Source organism: Enhydra lutris, unplaced genomic scaffold (assembly GCF_002288905.1).
Source record: "Enhydra lutris kenyoni isolate GAN:26980312 unplaced genomic scaffold, ASM228890v2 scaffoldscaffold52, whole genome shotgun sequence".
Lineage (NCBI taxonomy): Eukaryota > Metazoa > Chordata > Mammalia > Carnivora > Mustelidae > Enhydra > Enhydra lutris.
This window is the reverse complement of record NW_019154136.1, coordinates 7,325,097-7,341,881: the sequence shown is the minus strand read 5'-3', so window position 1 is coordinate 7,341,881 and position 16,785 is coordinate 7,325,097. Positions and strand designations below refer to the sequence as shown.

Genomic DNA, 16,785 nt, shown 5'->3' with positions numbered 1-16,785 from the left:
TGCAAGTTCCAGAGTCACCTGCACAGAGAGTAAGTTGTCGAGGGGAGCCCTGTGGTCGGGACGTCCCGGAGGGGTTCACTAGGTAATCGTCACAGGGAGGTCGGGAGCCCAGGCGTCAGCCTCCCGAGGACACTCAGCCACTTGGGAACCAGGACGTAGGAGCCAAGAGCTACAAGGCCTCGCACGACACAGGCTTGACCCCTGTGTGCAGGAAGGAACGAAGCCAGAGAGGACGGAGGCCACCTGTCCGCATCCCCAGCTGCCCCGAGCCGCCACGGCACAGGCGCTCCCCACGGGCCTGAACGGGGACCGACCGTGAACGCGCGGCCCCTTCCGTGCAGCCCCGCCCTCGCCACGACGAGGACCGCCATCCGTGGAGCCTCCCACGTTCGCCCTGTGGCCAGGAAGCCGGTAGAGTCCCCTCCGTCCTCGCGGGATGGCCCGTGGGAGAACACACGGTCGGTCCTTGCTGACGGCGCTGAGATCGCGGGGAAATGCTTCCGTCTCTGGGACCAGGGGGAACCCCGGCTCTGCATTCACAGTAACACAGGATGCGGCCCAGGATCCGCGGTTGGGTTTCAAGTGACCAAGAGCGCGTTCCGCAGGCCCGCCCGGCAAGGGGATGCTGCCCTGCGGCGGGGGGCCGGGAGGGCCAGCCGGGACAGGGCGTCCGGCCGCTGACCCCACACGGCACCCGGGACGTGACGTTTGTCTTGTCTTTCTGAACCGAGATCACGGAGCCACATGAAGTGCACTTTGTCAGATGTAAGGGTCTGCTTTATTGTTATTTTTAACCTTCTGTTCCACCTTTTTCTTTTCTTTTTAAATCGTGTTTCTTGTCCAATGCAGAAATGTTCTTTCCGCCGCTCACCGAGGTTTTGAATTCTGGCTTCTGCGGTTTTTATTGTCTGTGTCAGACGTACAGCCAGATGCGGTCCCCTGTCTGCGTTTTCTCTCGATCCCGTCCCATGGCATCCGCCCGTTCTGTCCTCCGGCCCACTCACCCTCACGCGCTGAGAAGAGTCACCTTGTGCGTCGTAGCTCCTTTGTTTCCAGAGAGAATCAACCGATCATACTCAGTGTCTTGAATAAATTGCTCTATTTTGATATTAGAGAACTTGGTGGGTGTGCTTTCTTGCTCTCGCGGGGTGGACCCTCGGGCCCAGGTTGACACGGACGGACGGATGGACAGAGACCAGATGCTGCGTTTTCCCAAGGAAAGAAGTCGCGTGCGTCCCTCCAGGGTCGCTCTGGTGGACGGGGCCGTGGGAACGAGCGCCCAGGGCGGGAGGAACCGCAGCCCGGCCACGGCCGAGGGCTCTGCAGCGGGGACACGTTTCCACGCGTTGCTGCTTCGCTGTGTCACCCGGGGCTGGTGGCTGGAAAGCGTCCGAGCAGAGGGGTCTTGGCAGGTGGGTCTGGTAGGGTCCGAGCTCCAGGGCTAGCTTTGAGCCACCCGGAGAACCCCGGGTCACAGCACACGGGGACTGCACGGTGCACACGAACCTTCGGCAGAGGCTGACCGTCTGGCCTGTGCCACGCGCTGACAGCTGTTGACGTCACTTCGGTCGGCGGGCGCCCCCGAATTACGGGGTATTGCTGTGCCCACGATTAGAAAGGAGCTGGGTGGGGAGGGGCGGCACAGTGCTGTTCAAGCACTTCTCTGCCAGCCGGGTCTCCGAGAAGGTCGCGGTGCCCTTCCCGCCAACGGCGACGTGGCCCTGCGCCGGAGCGCAGCAGACAGCTGGGGCCCTGGTGCTGTGGGGGACGCGGCCCGCGGCTGCTGCGTTTCGACGACTCCCAAGCAGACCCAGGACGTCCCCCCGGCTCGGGAACTGAAGGTCCCGGGAACAACCCAGGGGCAGGCACGGCCGTGGGGAGAGCACAGGGCACGTCGGGGTCCCGGGGATGGAGGCGTCGTGACGCGTGGCTTTGGGGGAAGCCGCAGCCTTAGACGGGGCACTTCACAGCAGATGGGACACGCCGTCACTGTGTGTCGGGCAGCTCCAGCTCGCGGTCACTCCACCGAAGTTGCACGTGCGTCACACCCTGACGCGGCTGCTGACGGCTGCTGCCGGCTCCTCGTGTGGGCTCGGGAAGGCGTCCGGGCACCCGGGGCTGCGGGTGCCGCTGACGGACAGCGGGACTGGGAACCCGCACAACGCTCGGGCCGTGGCAGGATGTTGGTTTCTCCCAGTCTGGCTCCCTTTGCTCTGTAACGGCTCATCCACGACAAGGTAAGCCCCGCCAGGGGACGCGTTTCCACGTGCACCAGGACGGGGACAGGGCGTGGGAAACGGCCGCGGAGAGGGCGGGACGCTGGTCTGCACAGTGTCACCTGCCCCGGACACTCGGACACTCCGGAGAAGGGCTCAGACGAGGACCCAGTTTCCGTCCAGCAAGAGCGACTGGGAGACCCCAGGCAAACGGGCGGGGGGAGTCTATGCAGATGAGATGCCGAAGACGAAGGGGAGGGGTGAGAGCAGAGTCCTCGAAAGGGACCTGGAAGTGCGACGAGCCGGGGGCTGCCTGCGCTGCCCAGGAGCTCGTCACACAGGGGAGGCGCCCCACGTTCCCACCCGAACCAGGGCCCCAGCTACGGGCGCCGCCCCGTGCCCAGCCCAGGCCGCCGGCACCGTCCCCGCTTTCCCGGCCCCGGGTCGCTGCCCCTCACGCGCCCGAGGTCTCTAGCACCGCGGGACCGGGACGTGCTACAAACCGGCTGCCGCCGCGACCTCTGGTCCCCGTCTGCGGCGTCTCTCCGCACAGAAGGGCTGGTCCAGCTCCATAGGCGTCCCCGGTGCATCCACAGCTCGCTCAGTGCCCGCCACGGAGCCGTGAGTTGGGAGGCACCTTTGGGCTCCCCGTCCCACTGCCCCCAGCTGCGAAGCAGACCCCGGGGCACGCTTGTGTGATGCGCAAGCTTCCGAGACTGACTCCGCCTCGCGGCCAGCCGAGGACAGTGAAGCGAGGCCCGGGCCCTCCGAGGGCTGTCGGAGAACCAGACCTGGCGGCCACACAGACAAGAACGGGCTACGGGTCGGGTCGCATGTGGGGAGCTGCCCAGGCCTCCCAGCGGCCCGCGGCCGGCCTCCCAGACAGGCTGCTGTCGCCTGGTCCTGGCCCCAGTTCTGATCTGGCCTGCGGCAGGGGCACGGGTCCCCTGTCCCGCTGCAGGCGTGGGGAGGCCGGGGGAGCGAGGACTGGGCATCTCGGCGTCCAGGGTGGGGGTGGCCTGGCCTCAGGCCGGCGGGGGCGGGGAGGCCTCCTGCAGAAGGGGCGCTTTCCACGCCGGCGGAGACGGGATGTCCACACGGAGTAAGAAGGCAGCCGCACGTGCACACATGAAGCTCCGGGACGCTTCGGGTCACGGTGGGTCCACCCCAGGAGCGCACAGCCCTGGGCACCTGACCGCAGGGCAGCCGTGCCCGGAGTCCCTCCTGCCAGCAAGTGACTCTCCAACAGTAGAAGTCTAGAAGCTTCTAAGCTTTTCTAAAGCAACCGGGAGCCGGCTGCCCGAAGGCAGGGGTCACGAGGCGGAGCTGCCTGCGGTGTCCGGAGGGAGCGGCGTCTGGCTTTCGTGTACACGGACCCACGGGGCCGCCGCTCCGGGCCGCGCTAGACACTTTCGCCCAGAAATAAAAAACACGCTGAAAGCTTCAGAGCACGCACATTCCTGCGGACGGAAAGATTCAGCCGACGCGGCGATCTACAGCGGGTTCCCAGGTTTGCTCGGACCGTGTCCCCGCTCGGCACGGGACCGACGGCTGCGCGGGGGACGCAGACCTGGCGCGCGAACGGTGCAAGCGCAGCCCCCCCCCACCGCCTCGGCTTCCCCATCCGCCACCCCCCGCCCCCGTGCGGCCGCGTCCACACTTGGCTCAAGAGGGCCCCGCAGGGGTGCGGTTCGGAGAGGAGCACGCGCGCAGGCCGGGCTCGGTTACAGCTACGCTCGTTTATTGACTCGAGTTGCGAAGGCCTGGATCTGCGCGCCCGTGGCCGGCGGCCCCCTCGGAAAAGCGAAGGGCCACGAGCGTCCGGAGAAGCCGCTCCCCTCGGCTCCCGGCCCTGCTCGCAGATCCTCTCCGCAGAGAGACTCCTCGGGAGGAAACCCTGACCGGGTGGGAGCAGCAGATCTGCGGGCAGAACACGGTTCCGAAGACCGAGAAACGGAGGCTGAGGACGTGGCGTCCGGACTCCCGTCCCACCCCTCACAGGCCTCCCTGGGGCTGGGGAACAGAGTCAACCTCCCTTCCGTGGCGGGGCTCACGGGCGACGTGGAGTTCAACTGTGCTGGCCTCAGAACCTGGGGAGGAAAAGAGAAAAGCCTGTGACGGTGCTGCCGTCTCGGAGGGGCGCTCCTCGGCCAGCGGTGCGCGACCCGCGGGCACCTTCAGCCCCCACGTCCTTTCTGCCAGGCCTCCGCACCGCACCGGGGGCCACGTGTGCGCCGGGGCCGGACCGTGGGGCAGCTGTGGCCCAAATACACAGCAGCGGCGCACGCGGGGCCGCTTCGGGGCCCTGTGCTGTCGGACAGGGGAGCACGGGATCACGGCCCGCTGTGAGCACGGGAGCAGCTGCCGCAAGGGGCGCTGCCTTGGCCAACAGGACCCCACGGCCGCCGGGCCGCCTGCACTCAAGCCCAGGAAGGGTCCAGCTGGGTGGAGACCACCAGTCCCGTCAGACAAACACACGTCTGCACCGTCTTTTCATCGGGCGCCTGCGTGGCTCCCTGGGTTAAAGCCTCTGCCTGCGGCTCAAGGCATGACCTCAGGGTCCTGGGATCGAGCCCCGCATCGGGCTCTCCGCTCGGCGGGAGCCTGCCTCCCCCCCTCTCTCTGCCTGCTTGTGATCTCTGTCAAATAAAAATCTTTTAAAAAAATTGTCTTTTCATGGCTGATGCCATGGGGTTTCAGGGCAATTAGTCCTGCCAACTGTGTCGACCTGAAGGTCTGTTCATGCCAGTGATACACCTTCGCTCATAACTTGGGTGGGTCCGTGGGAACAAAGGTCGGAATCGTTCTTTTGTCCCACAAGTATTCAGGTATGCCTGCTGTGCGCCCGGTTCTAGGCTGGATGTGGGGAACACCCAGACGGAAGACGTGATGAAGTGAGGCCCTTTCAACTGTGCAGGGGCAAGTGACTGTCCTTCATGTCTCCAAATCCCAAACTCCATCCACCAAGGGGCCTTGCTGTTCACTGTAGTCTCCACTCATGTCACACTCTCTGTTGATTCTCCACACTCGGGCACACTGGCCTCTCTCGCACGTCCAGCCCAGTTCTGCCACGGGGCCTTTGCACATCACTTCTGCCCATAAAGATCGTTCCCAGCTTTTCTCATGGCTCCCTTCTACACCTCATTCAGATCTCAATTCAAATGGCATCAGCTGTTCAGGGTAGGACTGTGGCCTTCCAGATCCCACCTCAAGGGCTCCCTCATCCTCAGGGACAAATGTAGGACGCCCTATCTAGCGCCACGCTCCTGCCCTTACGGGTTCGTGTTTCTTCCCGAAACCTCGGGGCCACCCGGGATACTGTATAATCCTTTGCCTTTGTCATTCCGTGTCTGCCACTGCAGTGACAGTCCCCGTGGACGAGAAAGCGGCCTGCTACAGTCAGCACAGTCACCAGCAGCGCCCCCGGAACACGGGCACGCAGAAGGTGCTGGACACACACGGTTGCATGGGTGCGCGCGGCGGAGCGAGGGCCTTGACGGCAGCGGGCGGCCGCGCTACGACGCAGAGCGCTGAGTGGGACTGCGGAGCAGAAGGAGGCGGGGGCGGGAGCTGTTTCTCAAGGGACGCGTGCGGAGCCGCGGGGAACCGCACGGGGACGAGGACCTTTGCGCTCTGCGGAGACGAGCAGACAGTAGGATCGGTGTCTGCGGAAGGTCCAGCAAAGCCTGAACCACAGGAAAAGACGATGACCCGACCGAAACACCCCAAGCACGGCACCTCAGGGGCCCCCACACTGCCACCCGACACAGACACCCCTGCTGGGGGCGCAGCGGTCATGGCTTCCTCCTGGGCCCGGGTTAGGAGTCCGGGAGAGTGGCGGTCTGAGCGCGCCAGACTCTGTCTCACGACAAAGACGGGGGACGCAGAAGACGGGCGGAGGCACGGACCCCGCGGAGATCTGGACGGCTGGTGAGGTCGGTGGGAGACCGTCAGCTGGGGCGGGGAGCCGGCTCTGCCAGGAGACCGGCAGCAGCGGGGAAGCCTTCCAGAAGCCACAGCTACGACCGCACTGCTGCTGGGGGCGCTGGAGGCACTTCAAACAGACTTGGTTTTCACAGGGTCACGCGCTGCTGCTGAGGGCGTCCTGAGCTCATGGAACTGGTGGGGACTTCCGTGGGGGGACATCACGTGCTGACTTGTGATCAAGGTCTGGGCTGAGGACACTCCCCTGCGACCTCACACTTCAGGGCCTGGCCTGGATCCTGTGGCTTTTGAGGCGTTCCTGTTCTTTCATCCTGCCCCGGGGCTCCGTGGAGAAGACGCATCTGTACCCTGACGGCCTTCCCAGATGCCAGCGCTGCCGCCCAGCCCGGCCTGGCCCGCACCCGCGTCCCGGGGGCCTGCATCTCCATGGGTTTTCTCTTCCTGCCTTAAAGGTCTCCACGAAGACAGAGCGTGCTGGCTGAGCGAGGCTCGGAGAAGGGAGTCCAGTGGGGCCGCTGGGGATTTGCACTAATTCTCCGTTGGTGCAAAGTGTGAACCCCTGACGCGTGTCCCTGCGGGGCGTGCAGAAGCCGGCAAGCTCCTGGGACCCAAGGGCCAGCCCCTCTTCCTGGTCCCTTGCTTTGACGAGCCCTGCCAGCCCAGACAGGTCCTTGGGAACTTCCTGGCCCCACGCAGGTGCACATTTCTGAAGTCACACTGCATCTCTCCCACACTGTCACCTGTCATTCCTGGACTCCCCGAAAGCCCGGTCAGGGGGCACCCCCGAGCCACAGAGATCTTAAGACACCGGGGCCTGGATCGCTTTCAGGGCACTGACTTTGATCTAGAAAATGCACCAGAGTCAGAGCACGGGGCCATCTCCTCCACACTTCCCTCGCAGCGGCCACCGCGGGGCCACCCGGTGTCACACTGCGGAGGGCCGTGACAACAGGGAACGAAGGCAAAGATAAGGACTCCCGAGAGGGACAGGCAACTGTGGGACTGAGAACTGTGGAGGACACAGGGGAATTCAGGACGGAAAAGACCTGCGGGAGAGACGCGAATTCTGGAGAATGGGGAGCTGTGGAGAGAAACGGAACCCGGGGAGAGACGGACTCGTAAGGACGCGCGACAGACTCAGGGACAGAATGTGGCAAAGACGGAGAACTGTGGGGAAGAACGGAACGAAGGGAGACAGGCGACTGCAACAAGGAACTGTGGGGAAGGTCCGGGGACTCGAGAAGAAACAGAGTTGTAGGGAGGACAGAGCGTGGAGGAAAGCAGCACCGCAGGAGACCGAGCGGGGAGGGACGGTGAAGAACCCAGAATGGCGGGAGCGCGAGGGAAACTGCGGGAAATAACCCGAGAACCAGGCCGTGGAGGGTCTGGGAAAGTGTGGGAGGCACAAGTCGCCGCAGGACACAAGGGATCGTTGGAGAGAAAGAAACAGGGCAGAAGGAATTGCACCGGAGACGGAAGACTGTCTCGTGTGAAACACGAGATTATGGGGGAAAAGGAGAAATGTGGGATGGGGAGAAAAACAGGGCATGCGGGAGCGACAAGATCACGGCGGTGAACGGGGAATTGTGGGAATGAGAAACGGTAACAGGAAAGGGGATGAGGGAGAACAAAGGAAACGGCAGAACGTGCTATGGGAGACGCAGGAACCACTGAGAAAGAACAACTGTGGGGGAGAATGAGGGCAGTGGGATAGACGCTATTTTTTCTCTTATCTGCTAATGGTTTTTTATCTTTTTAAACGACTTTATTTATTTGACACAGGGAGAGAGAGAACACGCGCATATAAGTGGGGGGAGCAGGGCGCCTGCGTGGCTCAGTGGGTTGAGCCTCTGCCTTCGGCTCAGGTCATGATCTCAGGGTCCTGGGATCGAGCCCCACATCAGGCTCTCTGCTCAGCAGGGAGCCTGCTTCCTCCTCTCTCTCTCTCTCTCTGCCTGCCTCTCTGCCCACTTGTGATCTCTGTCAAATAAATAAAAACGTAAAAAAAAAAAAAAAAAAGCAGGAGGAGCAGCAGAGAGAGGGAGAAGCAGGCTCCCTGCTAAGCAGGGAGCCCAACTCAGGGTTCCAACCCAGGACCCTGAGACCATGACCCGCGTGGAAGGCACATGCTTATTAACCCGCTGAGCCACCCAGGCGCCGTGCTAATGTTTAAGTTTTCACCTAAAATTCCCGTCAGCTGACACACAGCGCAATAGCAGTTTCAAGTGCTCCGTCTAGTGTCACTGCGTGCACACGACCCCGGCTGCTCCCGACGAGGGCCCTCCTCTCCCCCATCGCTTACTGAACCCATTTCCCTCCGCCTCCCCTCTGAACCCATCAGTTCGTTCTCTACAGTGAAGACTCTGTCTGGATTCCTACTTTCCACTTTTGTTCATTTTTTTGTTTCTTAAATTCCACATATGAGCAAAATCATGTGGTATCTGTCTTTCTCAGGCTTATTTCATTTAGCACAATACTCTCCTGCTCCATCCGCGTGCCTGCAAATGGAAAGACTTCATCACTCTTTACAGCTGCATAATACTCCATGGGATCTTCTTCATGCATTCAGGAGCCAATGGACACTTGGGCCGTTTCTGTAGTTTGCCTGCAGCAGACGATGCTGTTAGAAACGTCACGGTGCCAGCAGCCCTTTGACTTCGTTTTTCTGTGTACTTTGCGCAGTTGCTGCATTATAGGGCAGGTCTATTTCTAACTTTTGGGAGACCATCCTGAAATGCCTTATAAAAAAGTCATTTATAAAAAAGACTTCTAAAAAAGTGATTTATAAAAAATACTAACTTTCAAAGATACACACACTCCTACATTTACCATATTATTTACAACAGCTAAACCATGGGAGCCGCCCAACTACCCATCAGTACATGAATGGGTAAAGCACATACAGTATATATGTGCAATGGAATATTACTCAGCCACAAAAAAGAATAAAAACTTGCCATTTGTAATGACACAGATGGATCTAGAGAGTATGATGCTAAGTGAAACGAATCCGAGAAAGACAAATACCATATGATTTCATTCACTGTGGAACTTAAGAAAGAACATAAAAGAAGAAAAAGAAGAGATCAACAGAAACGAGGTGAGGTGGGAGGGGGGATGGGAGAAGGAGGAGAAGGGGATTAAGAACACACTCATGAGCGGTGAAGAATAAAACCGCGGGATCCCGACACTGTAGCCCGAAGCTAACGCTGCTCCTTATGCTGCCATTTTCACAGTAATAAAACCATTAAACAAAACAACTGTGGAAACAAACAGTACATCATGGAAAGAGAAAGGGTTATGGGAGCACAAGAATCGTGTGAGAAAAATGAACGGAATTAAAGGAAACTACAGAGAATTGTGGGAGACAGAGCTGTGGAGGAATGACAAGAAACTGAAGGACAGAATTTGGGGATAAAAGAGGAACTTTGGGGGCACCTGGGTGGCTCAGTGGGTTAAAGCCTCTGCCTTCGGTTCAGGTCATGATCTCAGGGTCCTGGGATCGAGCCCCACATCGGGCTCTCTGCTCAGCGGGGAGCCTGCTTCCTCCTCTCTCTCTCTCTCTGCCTGCCTCTCTGCCTGCTTGTGATCTCTGTCTGTCCAATAAATAAATTTAAAAAAAATTTGGAAAGAGTGAAATGGTGGGACACGGGGCGAGGGCAGAGAAAGGGGAATTCTGGGAGAGGGCCTTGTGGGAAAGACAAGAGACCATGGGCTTGAACCGGGAACGGTAAGGGACAGGAATTATGGGTGAGTGCATTCTGGGGCCGGGTACTAACTGTGCCTGAAGAGAGATCGGGAAGACTTGCAAAAGAATAAAGCATCAGAAATACTGGGACAAAATGAGCAATTACTGGAATGAAATAACTGTGAGAGCAACAGGGCAGCAGGGAGAACAAGGGATTACAGAACAGACGGAAAAAGTGTGGGACAGAAAAGAAAGTGGGGGAGATCTTGAGCGGGGCGGAAAAGGGGAGCTGTGAGAGAAGAAACGGGGTGTGGGACAGGCAGGGGACTGTGGCAGAGATAAGGAACTGGGGGAGGAGTGCCTTGGGGGAGAAGCAGGGAATGGTGGGAGAAGGAACAGATTACAGAGGAGACACGGGAATGTGGGAGGCATAAGGACTGGGGGAGGAGAAATGGACTGTGGGAAAGGTGGACAACGGTGGCAGAAGGAATGGGTCACAGGAAGGATGGAGAATGGCAGGACAAGCAATGGACAGTGGACAAGAGACGGGATTGTGGAATAGGTGAGAAATGGTGGGAAAAATGCCTTAGGGGAAATGAGGGGCATGGCGACAAAAGGCAATGATTGTGGGAGATGTGGGGCATGGTGGGAGAAAAAAATGGCTTATGGGAGACGTGAAGAACGATGGAAAAGGAATGCGTTGTGGGAGAGGCAAAAGACTATGGCAGTGACAAAGGACTATGGGAAAAGTGAGGCATGCTGGGAGAAGTGGTTTATGGAAATGAGGGGGTGTGGCCACAGAAGAAATGGATTGTGGGAGATGAAATGGAATATGGGATATGTGGGGCATGGTGGAAGAAAAAACGGTTTATGGGAAATGAGGGGTGTGGTGACAGAAGAAATGGATTGTGGGAGACGTGAGGAATGGTAGGAGAAGAAATGGTTTATGGGAAATGGGCGGAGCGAGAGAGGAAATGGATTGTGGGAGATGTGGGGAATGGTGGGAAAAGAAATGGATAAGGGAAAATGAGCGAGGCAACAGAAAAATGGATTATGGGATATGTGAGGCATTGCGGGAGAAGAAATGGCTTATGGGAAATAAGAGGGATGGCAATAGAAGAAACGGATTGTGTCACAGATGATGGGGCTGAAAAGCATCGTGACCCAGACTCTGCCTGCCTCTCTGCCTGCTTGTGATCTATGTCTGTCAAACAGANACACGCCGAGGCAGGACACTGGACCACTTCCTCATACCAGACACACAGCTGAGATCAAACTTGGCTCAGTGTGCGTCTAGGGGATTTGCTGATGTGTGGAAACAGTGATGGCGGTCACAGTCTGGATGGGTGCTACTGGCAGTGAGTGGGCAAAGGCCAGGAAGGCTGCCCCGCATCCTACAGGGCCCAGGGCACCCTGGGCACAAAGAATCCCGCCGAGCTAGATGCCAACAGTGCTGGGAATGAGAGACCCGCTCGGAAGACAGATACAGTAGATGGGGCGGGAGGCTGACGGACGAGGCAAGTGCATTTCTGCCAGCCCCAGCATCAGCTGAGGAAAGATGACGGAGCCTGTATGTTCCAGAACACGCTCAGTCGTCGACCTTCTTCAACATTCTCTCTGGCTCTTTCTGAAACTACCAGTTGGCTCGTGAAACATTATCTCTACCAGAGATCTGGTCCTACGGATCAATCTGCATGTAGGTTACATATGATTAGGTCAGCTAAACCTTTGCAGAAGTCAGAGCGGTGATTTCCAAACCTGTCCTCATCAAGAGCTGCAACAGGGGGCGGGGGGGGCGCCTGGGTGGCTCAGTGGGTTAAAGCCTCTGCCTTCAGCTCAGGTCATGATCCCAGGGTCCTGGGATCGAGCCCCACATCAGGCTCTCTGCTCTGCGGGGAGCCTGCTTCCCCCCCCCCCCCCCCCCGCCTGTCTCTCTGCCTACTTGTGATCTTTGTCAAATAAATAAAATCTAAAAAGAAAAAGAAAAAAAAAAAGCTGCAACGGGGCTAAAACGAAGCCTTACAAGGAACCTCTACAGGGAGGACACTGGTACGTTAGCAAAAAGTCATTTCTAAACTTCCAATTCGGACTGTACAAACACTACCATCATCAGTTAGAGTAAGGCTGCTCTCGTCCACACAGCATTCTGAGAGCAAACACTGCGGGCTGCCGGCGAGGCTCCATCACTTGGTCAGCTGCCTTTTCCTGTGTGAGTGTGTGTGTCTTTGCCCCCGCGTTTTGGTTTCATCCCATCTGATGCTGGAAGTTCAGTTTCACTGGGCTAGGGAGCTGAAAACGTCCGGTTTTAAGGCAGCTCACCGCCCCCCCGTCTGGGTAGTCCTCGCTCACACCAGGGAGGCAGGGTCATGTCACTCCACCCCACGCACACGCGCCAGCCTGGCCATACGCGTCAGCAGCCGCCGGCCCGGGCAGGTTACCGGCGTTCGACCGCTCACAGGTTTCAGCACGCTCGGCTGTTCCCGCAGGTTTTCGCGTGTGTCTCACTATGGAATCACTTCCTCGATGTGTAAAGGACCACGCGCGGGTTCCGCGAGCCCAGTCTGATGACTGCAGGGCAGTCCGGAGGGCACGGCACTAGCGTCGTTAGGTGGAAGGACAGATCCCAAGAGCCCGTCCGGGTGCTCGGGCTTTTTACCTGCAGCGGCTACGCGTGAGCCGGGCAAACCCCCTGCAGCCGCCACAACAGAACCCAGGCCGGTCCCACCCTCCCCAGCCCCGCGCACGGGTCCGCCAGCCATGTGGCATGACAAGTGCTCTCCTGTCCCTGACACCATCCAGCCAAGGCGGGGAGCACGTGCGGGTCGGCGAGGCTGGCCTGCCGAGGCACCGAGCGGAGGCGGCATTAAAACATGAGAGAGAGGTGGGCGGTATGAGCCCGGTTCGCATCGGTGTCGGCTACTGTGCCTGAAGCACGTCACCGCAGGGCGGACCCCCCCCAGGCCCGCACCATGTCACCTCGTTTGACACAGGACTTCCCGGCTGGCCCAGGGACTCCATGACGCACCCACCTCGGCGGACAGGGCTTACCTTCAGACAGCATGCTCAGCGCCTCGTCCGACGTGTGCCCGCCGACCCCTGCCACCTTCCTGCAGGTCGGACGCTCACAGGGCATGTGGGAGCCCTCGGCGGACAGGCAGGTCCGCTCACAAGCGGACGTCGCCACGGACTCCCACTGGATCTCCTTCCTGGGGGACCGAATCTCCAGGCAGCAGCCCGTCCAGCCGTAGAAGGCCAAGGACAAGAGAAATCCTTGGGCCGGATTCAGTATCCCCTGGGAGGCAGGAGAGAACGCAGGGGTCGGTCAGGGCTGCGGGGTGGGAATGAGAGCATCAGCTCCGCAGCCCGCACACCCAATGGGCTGCCTCGTGGGGAAGGGAGCCGCCGGGCTGGTCTGGGGCCGGGAAAAGACTGGCTTTAGGCACTGCACCTTCCAGGGAGCCTGAAAACGGAGGTGGGGGAGGGGACTGGGAGAAAGAGGGGGGCAGGGGACGGGGAAGGAGGAGGAGGCAGGGGACAGGGAGGAAGGGGGCGCAGTGAACGGGGGGGGGGGGGGCAGGGGACAGGGAAGAAGATGGGGGCAGGGGAGAGAGAGGAAGAGGGGGTGTCCTGCACCGCTCACCCCTGCTGTGCTTTTCTACCCCACGTTTCTTCACACATGTTAGTCTGTGGTTGTAACTAGCCTCATGTTCGTATCTTGCGTTTTCCCTGACTACTAGAGCTCTCATGAAGTCACACCCGCACGCCATTCCGTCAAGTGGGAAAAAAGGAATTTAGGTAGCCATTCCCTCGTGTTTCTTCTATTGCGGCGGCCTACCCTGCTTTCTCATGACAGATCCTATTACAAGGAATACCGTCACGCCTGTGGCTTTTTTACAGGCTGAAACCGTTCTTCAAGCTAAATTCCCTACAATTTTGAGTCGGCCTGAAAGGTCTGATACGCTGCGCCTAACCGGCTGACAGGAGTCGTGCCCATTTAATCAATGATCCCAACAACGAAAGGCACGAGCGAGCTCGCAGATCAAAGCCAGATGGAGGGATGGGGAACCCGTTAAACTCATTCTCCGTACTGCTGAGCGGTTCTTGTCCTTCGGACTTTTGCTTTTCAAGGAAAGAAGTCTAAGGTCAAGCCTGACCTACCATAATAAACCACGTGGTCTTGGCCGCATTTCTGACAGGTTTCAAAGCGCTGCCGTTGATGTCTGCTTGCATTTCGAGATAGAAGAGAAGGCTCTCATTGATGACGTTCGGCAGCCAACTGTCGGAAGCAAAACAGGCCCACGTTATACAGGATTTCCTTGAAAACGCAGGGGGTCAAGCTTTTGCGCAGTGGCAGTATCGTAGCCAATGAGGTTTATCCGAGGCGTGATTATTGCTAATTGAAAATGCAGGTCAGGGAACGTGTCTTCTAAGTCCCCTAAGTCCTGGGCAGGGGGCCCCCTCGATCAGCAGAAACCAGCACATGCAGAAGTTCAGAGCTGTAACTCCTTTCCTCACGTCTACAGCAGAGAGCGACAAATGTTTCCAAGGGTAACGCTTGCTCCACGTCGGCACGAGCAGATCTAAGCAGCCGATGAAATAGACTGACCCTATATGAAATGACCCAAAACTCGGGTCTCGCTGGAAGGGTAATGAAACTTTTTGAGGGAGACCTCCTAAAATCTCGCTATCTTATGTTGAAACTTTCTAATGTTACTATTGCTGGTAGGCCAACGAACGTGAAAATGATGGGCTGAGCATATTTTTAGAGAGAGATAGTCTCCATCCCTCCTAGGAGAATGTCCAAACCAACCTCGTCCTCGCGGGTACCTTATTAATATGCACAAAGACGCACCCTGCTCTGCAAACTACTGATTCACTCTAGCAAAAGCCTTTTGGATTCCTGTTTCACTTCGGTCACAGATCCATGTTCAAAGCCTCCTCCCGAAACTCGGGGCAGAGTGCTGGTGGTGGGGCAAACTGAGCAGAGAGAAATTGCTCTCTACATTTCCTGACCACCCTGGAGCCCTCACACCAAAAAATGTACCCTTGCCCTTGTTTCTTGTCAGATACAGGAATCCTCAACGGATAAATTTTAAAAGCGTGGTCAAGTGCCTTATTTCAGAGTTAGCCCTAGCAGCGGCAGTAAACACTGGACACGCTTCTGGGTTGTAACAAAACTAAACACGGGACTTTTTCTGTTCGAAGGGCTTTACATATGACCCGAGCAGACGTGCATATCTTCCCAGGAGTTCGCACGCTGGGGACTGGCCTTCCTGTCTCACGCACATTTCCTCTAAGCGCCCCGGCACAGTGTCTGAGACTTCCTTTCCAAAGAGTCTTCCCTTTGCAAAAAACTTCTGAGTCATAATTAGAAAAGTGTGACTGCATATCCCTTCCCAGTGACAATTTTAAAAAAATATATAGAAGAAAGTTTACCAAATGATGAAAACCAGCATTATTTTGAAAAACCGGATCTTGATCATGGCACCCATCCGCCGCTCATTCTCTGTGTAAATGCCCTGTCTTCCTTTTAGGAGAGAGGCCACTGCAAAAAAAAACCAGAGGGGAACTGCATGTAATGGTCACGACTTGCATTTCCGGAGGGACAGGGAAGGGAGTCCGCGAAGACGGCAGCCCGTAAGCCAAGGCAGCGGAGCGTGTGGGCGCGACACCGCCTTCTTCCCTCCCAGCTTCCAAGCTGCGGTTCTCACAGACTCCAGGTGATGCAGAGTCTGTCAAACTTTCTTCTTTTTTCCTTTTCAGTTTATTTGAGAGAGGGAGACAATGAGCGAGTGAGTGAGAGAGAGCTCAAGCAAGTAAAGGCGGACCGGCAGAGGGGAAGGGGAGGAGGTGGCTCCCCGCTGAGCAAGGAGCCCGATGCAGGGCTCCATCCCAGGACCTCGGGACCATGACCTGAGCCGAAGGCAGATGTTCAACCAAACGAGCCATGAGGTGCGCCTACAACTTACACTTTCAAATCACGGTAGACTTACATAAGAGTGGCAGAGATAGCACAGAAAGTTTCTACGGACCCATACCCGGATTCCTTCAATGCCAACACCTTACACACCCAGGCTCACATTTGTCACAAGAGATGAGCAATACTGGTTTACTATCAGTTAAGCTCCAGATTTTATTTGGATCTTTTGAGTTCAAGAACTATATATATTTTTTAAGAACTATATTCTTAAAAGTTTATATTTTATATTTTAAAAATCATGCACACTTGGGGCGCCTGGGTGGCTCAGTCGGTTAAGCATCTGCCTTCAGCTCAGGTCATGGTCCTGGGATCCCGGGATCGAGTCCCACATCGAGTCCCACTCCCACATCTTGGGATCCCGGGATCGAGCTGAGTGGGGAGCCTGCTTCTCCCTCTGCAGTTTCCCCTGCTTGAGCTCTCTCTCCCTGTCAAATAAACAAATAAAATCTTAAAAAAAATAATAATAATAATGCACACTTGCTGTTTTGGAACATTGAAAGATTAAAAATTTCTCCTTATAGAAAAATTGGAAAATATAAAAAACGTTAAGGGAAAATTAATGACCCATTGTGCACCCTCAAACCAGCACTGTGTACATCTTAATACATTTCTTTCCAGGTCTTTTCCTATATGTGATTTTCATTTGTTTGATGTAACTAACTCAGCGCTTTCATGCAAATCTGCTTAAAAAGTTGCTGTATTGTCAACAAAATCCAAAGACAACTGACAGAATGGGAGAAGATATTCGCAAGTGACAGTACAGATAAAGGGCTAATATCAAAAATCTATAAAGAAGTTATCAAACTCAACACCCAAAGAACAAATAATCCAATCAAGAAATGGGCAGAAGACATGAACCGACATTTTTGCAAAAAAGACATCCAGATGGCCAACAGACACATGAAAAAGTGCTCCACATCACCCGGCATCAGGGAAATACAAATCAAAACCACAAT

The 16,785-nt window shown here is 57.0% G+C and overlaps 1 protein-coding gene across 1 annotated transcript in view; it reads right to left on the bottom strand.

Moving 5' to 3' along the window:
• Positions 1-3,896: 3,896 nt before the first annotated feature.
• LOC111157133 (G protein-coupled receptor 143) overlaps positions 3,897-16,785 on the bottom strand; it is a 29,960-nt gene continuing 17,071 nt past the window's right edge. Inside the window, exons 6-9 of the mRNA XM_022518378.1 lie at positions 15,286-15,394; positions 14,008-14,125; positions 12,898-13,141; positions 3,897-4,306 (exon numbers count right to left, since the gene is read on the bottom strand). Coding sequence (XP_022374086.1) covers positions 4,212-4,306; positions 12,898-13,141; positions 14,008-14,125; positions 15,286-15,394 — 566 coding nt within the window. The 3' untranslated portion in view covers positions 3,897-4,211. The remainder of the gene's footprint in view (positions 4,307-12,897; positions 13,142-14,007; positions 14,126-15,285; positions 15,395-16,785) is intronic.